The sequence below is a fragment of the Malania oleifera genome, chromosome 4 (genome assembly GCF_029873635.1).
Source record: "Malania oleifera isolate guangnan ecotype guangnan chromosome 4, ASM2987363v1, whole genome shotgun sequence".
NCBI classification, from domain to species: domain Eukaryota; kingdom Viridiplantae; phylum Streptophyta; class Magnoliopsida; order Santalales; family Ximeniaceae; genus Malania; species Malania oleifera.
Window position 1 is genome coordinate 23,754,301 of NC_080420.1, and position 10,802 is coordinate 23,765,102.

Consider the following 10,802-nt stretch of genomic DNA (forward strand, 5'->3'; position numbering starts at 1 on the left):
CTAAAGAGTATGTTCATAGAGGCGTCCCAAGCCAGAGGGCTCCCTACATTGCAAGGGTAGGGAGAGGTTCGTCAGAGTGTATGTGGCCTTACCCCTACTTTTATCCAAAGAGGTTGTTTCCTTGGACTCGAACTTGTGACCGATCGATCACAAAGGAGCAACCTTACCATTGATCCAAGACCCACCCTCAGTATGTTCTTAGAGGCACTATTCCAAATTATTTTTCTTGATAGTATTTGTCAATTCTACTATACCAAACCCAAGACACTTGTTTCAACCCATGGAGTGCTTTGTTGAGCCTTTTAACTTTTGCCTCATGCCATTTCACTTGATATCCCCAAGGTTGTTGGTTGTCCTACATGCACCTCAATAAGTCTATCCAGAAACACAGATTGTATTGTGTCTAAATGAGTGATTAGTGCGAATACCTCACCATAATCGACGTTGGGTCTTTAATTTTGTCTTATTGCCATTGTTCTTGCTTTGTACTTCTTTAACTTTTCCCTTGGTATTTTTCTTTACTTTGTAACCTTATTTCACTCTAATTGCTTTATGCCCCTTTGATTAGAGTTAACTTTCACATATAATTTTTATTGATTTGTCCAATTTCTTTATTGATTGCAATTCTCCACATCTCGTTTTGCACCACTTTATCAAAATCTATTGGTTCATAATAAGAAAAACACAAGGAAACTTAAAATTATCCATATATTTTTTTTGTTGCTATCTAAATTTCTGAAGGCTTTTTATATGAGGTGGTATTCATTTCCAATGATGTTGATGATGAGTATTCTAATGGTCTCGGGCCTAACTTCAGTGACGTATTGTTCGCTTTGGCCTTTTCCTGTTTGTGTCTCACATAGTTGGAGCCTAAGCCATCCTTGTAAGCCCAAAATTTCCCTAGTATATATCCGATGTAGGACACTGACAGTCTCTCCTGTCCAATCTCTGACACCCTCATTAGAGTGCCTTGTGTATGGTTCCACGTGATAGTACCCCTAGAGCGCCTTCGATACCAATTGTAGCTGTATTGGGCCTAACTCCAGTGAGGTTTTGCCCATTTTGGTCCAATAGTCTCATGAGTTAGTCCAATAAAAGGAACCTCACATAATTGGAGACCAAACTATCCTTATAAGCCCAAGATTTCCCTAGTTCACATCTATTGAGGACTGTGACAAGTATCCATTAGGTGGTGATGGTGATGATGGTTGTGGAGTGTAGGCACATCAATGGATTTATCTTCTTGCTCCAAGTTTTCTTCACGCAAAGGAAAGAGGTTATACTTCTCCTAGCGTTCCAATCCCTTGCACTTGTTTCGTCAAATTCGACATTTTGATTTATCATCACTTTTCTGCTGCTTGGATGGTACAACTTGTATTCTTTGAAATTCGAGCCATATCTAATGAAAAACACACTTCACTCTCGTCATCCAGCGCTTAATGCTTTTTTATCTGTTACTTGTGTATGTGACGTGCCCTTTATCCACTACGTGTGCATATGATATGTGCCCAAACATTTACAAATGAGAGATGCTTGGCCTCTTTCCATTCCGTAATTCTTGTGGTTTTGTTTCCGCACACTTCTTGTAGGTTATCGAATGAACAAGTATACTACATACGCATTGGCCCAAAGTGTTTGGGCATTTTCGTGCTCCTCAACATACTTCTTCCCATATTAAGAAGTTTTCAATTTTTGCGTTCCACAATTTCATTTTGTCGAGTGGATCTTGAAGTTGTCGAAGGATAACGGAGTCCATTATGTTCACAATATTTTTTGAATTCATTTGATGTGAATTCGACTCTATCAGCTCATTTAGATTTGATTTCAAAACCTCGTTTTATTTTTTTTATTTTTTATTTCCTAACAAGGATCTAATTTTTTTAATAGTGTCAAACACCTTTGATTCACCCCCCCCCCCCCAACAAGAAAATAGACATGTTTTTCTGCTATAGTTGTCAATGAAGAACAAAAAATAGTAAATTCTTACCAAGTGATGGCGGAAAAATTGACCTTCGTATCTAGCAGTTTCTTTACACTTGTACTAGATTTTTTTTTGCAGAACTCTTCTTGGATTTTTTACCAAACACACATTCTTCTCATAATTGGTGAGCTGCTCTCAATTCAAATCTTTCGTCATCCCTTTCTTGCTCATCAATTTCAAAATATTAAAATTCGAATGGCTATATCTTAGATCCCAAATGCAAGAGGAGTCTCTTAGGCAAGCTTTTTATATGATTCAGTATTAGTTTTCATATTTTGTATTTAGTATACATTAGAGATGGATTGACACCTTCTATCTTTTAGATGAATCAAGATGTCACCTTTCCTTTTATTGGAATCTTGGACAAGTCTCAAAAAGTAACATTGCCTCTGACCTATTCATCAAGCTCCATGAACATGTTTTTGCTTTGTTCATATGTTTGCTTAGTCTACTGTCAAGATTCCATGTGTTATTTTCTTCTCCTTCTTCTCCTTTGTATGCTAGCAACAAAGTAGGCTTAGCCTCTTCCTTTTATTCTTCAGCACACAATTGTAGGCTTAGCCTCTTCCTTTCATTCTTCAGCACACAATTGTCCATTTCCTCAATATTGCTGGCAGTTCTACACTTGTGAGACTACAATTGTAACATTGAATGAGATTTGTCATATTTTTGCTTTCTTGAATTTGATCACATCTTCCTCTTCCTGAACCTTGACCCCGGCCACCAACACAGCCTCTTCTTTCATTACTATCTTTTCTCTCCTTGAAGAAGTTTGGTTTGAAAGGGCTTGCTTCAATGATTCTTGCTTCTTCTTAATGAGCTTTTCTTCGTAGGCTTGCAAAGACCATGAGCTGATCAATTGTAGTGGACTCCAAATCATTGGACTCTTCAACTGCTGCAGTAACATAATTGAATTTGGGTCTAGTGTTTCAGATGACTGCTTCTTCAATGTTTTAAAAGGCTCAATCAAAACTCGCCCCTAGGGAAGACATGACTAAAATGCTTTGAGGTTTAGTCTTAAATACCAAGTCTCCAAAAGGTTGGAGTTGGATTTTTCTATGAAATTTTAGCTGCATGTTTATGTGGAAGGAATGTTGTAATATGAGTTGGTATATAAAAATCTCGACTTTAACACTCCCAAAATAATGGAGTTGCGTCCTAATATTGAAAGTAACTTGAACCATGGGCTCTGATACCAATTTTGGACACAATGATAAGAAGAAAAATTAATATAATTTGCCTTCAATAAATTAAGTGGGTGGGGGAGAAAGCTAGAGAAAGTGATAAATTAGGATTTAAATTTTGGTACACTGGAAAGGAAAAACATAAGAATGGAGTAGGAGTTATTTTAGACCAAAACTAAGATAGCGTTGTTGATGTAAACAGAGTAGGGGATAGAATTATAAAAATCAAGATGGTATTAAGCCAAGAGGTGATAAATACCATTTGTGCTTATGCTTCTCAAGTAGGCTTAGCAAAAAATCTTAAGAAACAATTTTGGGAAGATATGGATAGCATCATATAAAGCATACTAGGGACTAAGAAAATATTCATAGGAGGAAATCTGAATGGACACGTTGGAAGGGATAATAAAGGTTATGAGAGGATACATTGAGGATATGGATATGGATTTTATTATAATGAAGTTAAGTTTGCACTAAAAGAGATGAGAATTGGAAAAGGTAGATGACTGGATAACATCCCAATTGAAGTTTGGAAATGTTTAGGTAATAACGGAATTATATGGTTAACTAATTTGTTTAGCACAATTATAAAAATTAAGAAAATGCTAGATGAATGGAGGAAAAATACTTTAGTTCTTATATACAAAAATAGAAGAGAAATTCAAAATTTTATTAACTATTGTGGAATTAAACTTATGAGTCATATGATGAAACTGTAGGAAAGAGTAGTTGAACAAAGATTAAGGCTAGAAACGAAGGTCTCAGAAAATTAATTTGGTTTTATGCCTCTGAGATCTACCACAGAAGTTATATATCTTTTAAGAAGATTAATGGAAAAGTTAGGGTTAAGAAGAGGGATTTGCATATCGTATTTATTGACTTAGAGAAAACATATGATAGGATGCCTAGAGAAGTTTTATGGTGGGTTTTATAAAAAAAAAGGTGTACGTAGTAAGTATACTGACGTTATTAAGGATATATACAATGGAGTAATGACTAGCGTAAGGACTATAGATGGAGAAATTAGAGAATTTTCAATCACCATAGGTGTGCATCAAGGATCTGCTTTGAGCCCTTATCTTTTTGCTTTATTGAGGACCAACTGACTAAGGACATTCAAAATGAGGTGCTATGGTGTATGTTGTTTGCAGATGATATTGTATTGATTGATGAAACTAGGGGCAGAGTAGAGGTTAAGTTAGAATTATGGAGAGAAGTTTTGGAATCTAGAGGCTTTAGGATAAGTAGAAATAAGGCAGAATATATGAATTGTAATTTTAGTAATTCTCCGGAGTAATATTGGAGACAAAGTTAAACTTGATGATAAATAAATAAAATAGAACTTGTGGATTTTGATACCTTGTATCTATTATGCAAGCTGAAGTAGAAATTGAAGATGATGTGATGCATATAATTAAAGCAGGTTGAGTAAAATGGAGAAGTGCTTCAAGTGTGCTTTGTGATCGTAGAATATCCTTAAAATTAAAACGGAAGTTTAATAGGACGGCTCTAGGACCATCTATGCTATATGGATCAGAATGTTGGGCGACGAAAAAACAGAATATCCAAAATGTAAAAGTTGCCAAGATGAGATTACTTGGATGGATGAGTGGTATAACACTGAAAGATAAATTAAGGAATGAACATATTCGTGATAATATAAAGGAGGCACGACTCAGATGGTTTGGGCACTTATAGCGTATGCCATCTAGTGCACTAGTGAGGAAGACGAGTTAGTAACTGTAGGGGGTAGTAGAAGGGGTAGGGATAGACATAAAATAACTTAGAATGATATAGTGAATAAAGATTTACTAGTCCTAAATTTGTCAAAAGAAATGGTCTATTATCACATAAATTGGCAGAAAATGATTCATATAGCCGACCCTACCTAGTGGGAATTAAGGCTTGATTTTGTTTTTTAAAACATTTTATTTGAAATTTCCTTATTTTTTTCTTTATTTTTAAAAATACTTGTAATCTATTTACATATTTTTTTCTAAAATAAAATTCTCAAAAAGCTTATGCCTCAATGCCTTAGGGCTTACGCCTCGTCTCTTAAGGGGTTAAAACACCTCACCTTATGCCTTCGCCTTTAAAACATTGTTTTTTATCATTTGAACATATTTAGATTTTTTGTGTCTTGTCAATTGGTTCATAATACCCAAAACTCTTGAAAAGTAATGGGAAGCTAATTCAAATTCTTTCATATGTAGTGCTTCAAACTGACCTCAAAGTGTTTGGAGATGAACATCCCCACTTTGTTGACTCCTTTTTGTAAGTTTTATAGCATGTCCTAGGCTTGTTTGGAAGAAGTTACACATCAACATTTTCAAACATGACTTAGTTCTTCCTTGAATCCTTCAAAGCATCTTCTTTTTGGGCTTGATTCAAGGCATCCTCATCTTATGGTTCTACATGGCCTCCAATGATTTTGAGTACTCCAAGTCCAATTATCAATATTGTTTTTGGGGAGTTGAAAGACTGGAAATAGACATCATTTTGAAACACCATACAGACACTCTGGCTCTAATATCACTTTGTTGGAAGTAGAGAATTCAAGATATGGGGACAGAAGTGGAGAAACCGATACAGAACACTTGAAACTTCCACTTGATCATAATGGCTTGAGTATATTGTTACTTATAGGCTTTGCATGAAGTGTTATGCATGTACCAATCTTTATTACAATTAATGAATTTAATGTGCTTTATTCATCCATATACATGAATTTTTTTAGATACACAATATAATCTGAAAGATTTGCGCGGCCATGGTTTTAAATAGCGGTTGCGGGTAGCATAATGTATTGGTAATGAGTGTAGCGGGAACTAGGAGTAGTGGATGCTACATAATGGGAACCAAGTGTAATAACATCCTTGAATATTTTTGAAGAAAACAGAGTCTTATGTATATTGGTATATTTATATGTTTTAAGCTCTTAAATCTTCTTAAAAAGAGTTTTAGTACATTTTGGATCCTTCAGTTCAACTTACAAATATTGTTTAATAAAGGCAACATTGTTTTAAACCACTATTGATAGAAAAATAAAAAGGTGAAGGGTTGGAGGAAATTAGTGAATTTGAGAAGTTCAGCAAAGTATGATGGAAAGGGTTTGAAAAAGGGGTTTCTTGGTTAATTTCGTTTAGTTTGTTTTGGATCTTGTGTTTTTAATTCTCTTTTATTTTCTTTTTTCCTTTTTATTTTTTTGGTTTGGTGGACTTCTTGTCCCCACTTTGTACCTTCTATTCTCTATGTAATGTACTTTCTTTTGTTATAAAAAATATAAAATTAATAAAACAAAATTTTCATTATGCACACCACGCCTAGATCTACCAGGCACATAAGGGACATAATACATACAAATAATATGACAAACTAAGCAAGTTCTATGATTTTTTTCTTGTTAAAATAATGAAGTTTCAATAAATTTAGACTAATAAGTTATATTGTATAACTATAACCTCAGCTTTAAAACTATAATACATAATCATAGAATTTATCATTAAATAAATGAAATTAAAATACTAACAAGTTGAACAAGAGAAAAAAAAACTAGAAAAGAAAAAGAAGGTTGAAGTTGAATAAGAATCAAATTACTAATATTATCAAAATAAAATTTTAACAAAATAGTGTTTGTAACAAATTATTAATTAATGCATCTTTTGTGAGCATTAAAATAATAATTTTTGTATCATTATCATCCTCATTATGGTACCCCCCCTAAATAAGATTATTGAGAATAATTTGTTAAGAGGGGAAAAAAAGGGATAAATGAGAAGAAAATGATATATATATATAACATCCTATAGCACTTACATAACAGTCAGCAGCTGTTACATAATGGTAGCAGTCCGTAACTGGCACTACGGCTTTAATTTTTCTTCCCACTGATTTGTCAGGGTGTAATGATATCGGGGACCAAAAATCATTAGCTAACAGTGTTCTGTAACGGTTGCAGCTGCTATTTAAAATCATGCTTGTACCAAACACAATGAACAATAATTCCAATTTTGTTAACCTGGACCAGTCAATGAACTGGAAGGTCATCTAGTTCAGGGGTCAACCTGTCCAGGCTTGGTCAGTGGTGTCAGCATGTGTGTCTCTGAGTGTCCCCATGCGCGCACTTCAATAAATAAAACTCAATTTTCATGTGACTTGTGGTGGTTCAACTTGTTTAAATCATAATATGGGTTCAAACACATGGAACTTTACTTCTTGTTTGTATGCATTTTTAGGTTTTAAATGCCATGCTATATTTGTTACTGGAGTACAATGTTACCGTCAAGTAGGCAGCGGCACTGTTTATTTCCTACCCTCACTCTCTCTCTCTCTCTCTCTCTCTCTCTCTCATGCAATTTTCACAGTTCTTAGAATCCCAAAATACAAAGGTCTGTCATTTTGCCTCCCTCTCCCCTTAGTTCCTCCTTGCCCTTTCTCTATGGCCCTTATTTTCTATTTTCATCTCAAAGCTATGCATTATGACAGTACAAAAGACCATCATTTTCTTCTCGCTGCACCAATTGTTTGTAATGGAATTGTAGATTGTGAGTCCTCCATGACAGCCGACTGTAGGCAATGCCTCACTGCTTCAGTGATCATTTTACTGTTGCTCAATAATGGTCCCGACAGTTGGCAATCAGCAATATCTCCTGGATAATAAAAATTTATGGGATAGTTTCTCATTATGAATGGAAAATGCATAGAAAATCTTGTTTTGGCTGCTGTCTTTGGCTTTTTTCGGGGCCTGACTTGTTTTTTACCAAGCCAAGATTACAATAGGAACTGGACTGGATAGGGGGCTGGGCCTGGCTGGGCTGCTTCAGTTTGGTTACTTCGGTTCCATTATGATTTGGGCTTCACAGGTCTGAATTGTTGACAAAGCCTCTCCACGTGAGGATTATTCCATGTATACGAGTCATTTGACCATATTCCCCAATAGTAGCCGCAAACTTAGCACTTGTTCACTGTGCTACCGATTCATTAGTACGTGACTATCCATTGGTTAGTTATTGTTTTCATATAATTTTTTTATTAAATTACCGGTGAAAAGAATCAATTTTTTTTTTTTAATTTCTTTGTAATTGCTCCGCTGATGTACTGTTGCTTTTGTTTGTATTCCATGATTGATCAACAGCAGAGTTTATTTTAGGTTTCTGTTTCAATTTTTAATATGTAAAATATTTATACAATACCATTTAATTGTTGCTTCAAAATGTGAAGGCAACATGTTGACCCTGTTATATAACTAAATTTTTTAGATCAATGTGAGAATAGAATACCGTTAGCTCTGCTTATTGGTGAAATGTACAATGTCATATTTATATTTGACAATATCAGGGCATCCCTGAACAAGCTGAAGTTCCACCTATAGCCCGACCACCAGTAAGCGCCCAAGCTGTGAATCCTCCAGCTCATGCTCCACAACCAGCTCAACCAGCACCTATTATTTCCAGTGGACCCAATGCAAATCCTTTGGACCTGTTTCCCCAGGTTGTTGCTAACTGTATGATAATTTTTATGATAGTTCTTAATTTTGTTGAAACAATTCCTTGTGCGCTGAAGTTGAGTTTTCTGGCAACAGGGCCTCCCAAATATGGGTTCTAATGCTGCTGGTGCAGGAACCCTGGATTTTCTTCGGAACAGTCAACAAGTCCGTATATCTCCTCTCTCTCTCTTTCTCTCTCTCTCTCTCTCTCTCTCTCTCACACACACACACACATGAACGCTCACATTTGAGACTTGGGTTTTCCTGTTTCAGTTCCGGGCCTTGCAAGCTATGGTACAGGCCAATCCACAAATTTTGCAGGTTTTCACTCTTGAATACAATTTTTAGTGTAATTAATTTTCTATTTTTCTTTATGGGCCATTGTCATGCTTTTCTGTCGCTTTTTTGGTGGTCTATATAGCCTATGCTTCAAGAGCTGGGGAAACAAAATCCTCACCTCATGAGGCTTATTCAAGAGCATCAGGCTGACTTCCTTCGCCTGATCAATGAACCTGTTGAAGGTGGAGAGGGGTGAGTTAATGCTATACTAAAGTTGTGTTTCTTGAATGGTGTTTGTAATGCTGATTGCTGATAATGTTGGTAAATGTGCATCAGGAACATGTTGGGGCAGCTTGCAGCAGCAATGCCACAGGCAGTAACAGTGACACCTGAGGAGCGTGAAGCTATAGAACGTGTAAGTTTTATTTAAAAAAAACCATCGTGATTGATTCACATAATTTACAATCTTAGTAATCCTATCTGCTGGTCATCTCATTTCACTTGGCTTGAGAATAATCCCTGGTGATTATAGTTCGTAAGGAAGTTTGGGACTGAGACAGCCAAGATCTCCTAAACTTAGATTTCTATTATTTCTAGTAAATGCTTCAATTACAGTTTGATTAAGACAGATGGTTTGAATTTTGAATTTTCAAGTTTGGTGATATTTTTCCTCAACGCAGACCGTTCACAGTAATAAAACTGATGTTTTAACAGGATCTAATCTGATTATTGCATACAATGTGTTGGTATTTTTGCGGCTTATTAGTGGACAATTATTAAAAGGGGATTTTTTTCCCCCCTCTTTGGCTCATTTTAATGTATTTAAAATTTAACCTTTCTCTCAGCTTGAGGCGATGGGCTTTGATCGAGCAATTGTATTGGAGGTGTTCTTTGCCTGCAACAAGAATGAGGAGTTGGCTGCCAACTACTTGTTGGATCACATCCATGAGTATGAGGATTGATGTGTGTAGGGAGTAAGTCATTACTCAGTTTCCTTTTTTCTTCCCCAAAACCACTCCTTACCCTGTTATTTCCCCACACCCTCTCCCCCTCCAATTCATTTTTCTCGTCATTGCTTCTATTTTGTATACTTTGTGGTTTTGTTTGGTTTGGAGTCTATATAGTACGGCATTTCTGGATAAATATTTTTAATATAAATTATCGTCTCAGCTATTTGTTTTTCCGCCTGTGTATCTATTTTTTTTTTAAAAAAAATTGAAATCTCTCCAAACCTCTCTTTTTTTGTGAAGTACTTCATGGTCTGCTCCAGAAGATTGTTCTATAATAAAGGGTGAATGTCAAATGGGGAAAGAAAAAGAAAAAAAGACTTCATGCTGAAAGATAAAGCAATTTAGCTTTTGAGTCCAAAAATCATTGGCCATTTTTTTGTTTTTTGGGTAAAGCAATTTGGGCTTGACCATACACCACCAGTTTACAGTGCTATGCATGCCAAGATTTGATCATGCAAAAAAAAGAAAAAGTCTGGCTTTATTCATGGATAAAATTATAAAGTTGGTACAGTTTTGGGGATTGTTTGAAATTATCTATAGTTCTTTTTTTGAAAAAATTATTTATATAGAAATAGTTTGAAATTATTATTATTTTTTTAAAAAAGTGTTTATATATTTTTATGAAAAAAGTAATTTGAAGAAGTATTTTTTTATATATAAATGTTTATTTAAATGTAAGTTAAATATTATTTATTAATACAACTATTTAATTTAAGTATTTTATAATAAATATTTATTAAAAAAAAAAAAAAGTTCCAGCGAGTATTACAGTTTTCTTGTACAACTAGGCAAGTGGTCCGCATCAATGAGTGACCTCGTCGAGAAACGAATCTTACGTTTATACTAAAGAATGAATTTGGTAA

At 35.0% G+C, this 10,802-nt stretch overlaps 1 protein-coding gene across 2 annotated transcripts in view; it reads left to right on the forward strand.

The window, feature by feature from the left end:
- Window positions 1-10,110, forward strand: part of LOC131154600 (ubiquitin receptor RAD23c-like) — a 56,404-nt gene extending 46,294 nt beyond the window's left edge. For both annotated transcript variants that reach the window (XM_058107517.1, XM_058107518.1), the window contains exons 8-13: window positions 8,503-8,655; window positions 8,747-8,815; window positions 8,924-8,971; window positions 9,072-9,181; window positions 9,266-9,344; window positions 9,775-10,110. In XM_058107517.1, the coding sequence (XP_057963500.1) occupies window positions 8,503-8,655; window positions 8,747-8,815; window positions 8,924-8,971; window positions 9,072-9,181; window positions 9,266-9,344; window positions 9,775-9,891 (576 nt within the window). In that variant the 3' untranslated portion in view covers window positions 9,892-10,110. The remainder of the gene's footprint in view (window positions 1-8,502; window positions 8,656-8,746; window positions 8,816-8,923; window positions 8,972-9,071; window positions 9,182-9,265; window positions 9,345-9,774) is intronic.
- Window positions 10,111-10,802: the final 692 nt, after the last annotated feature.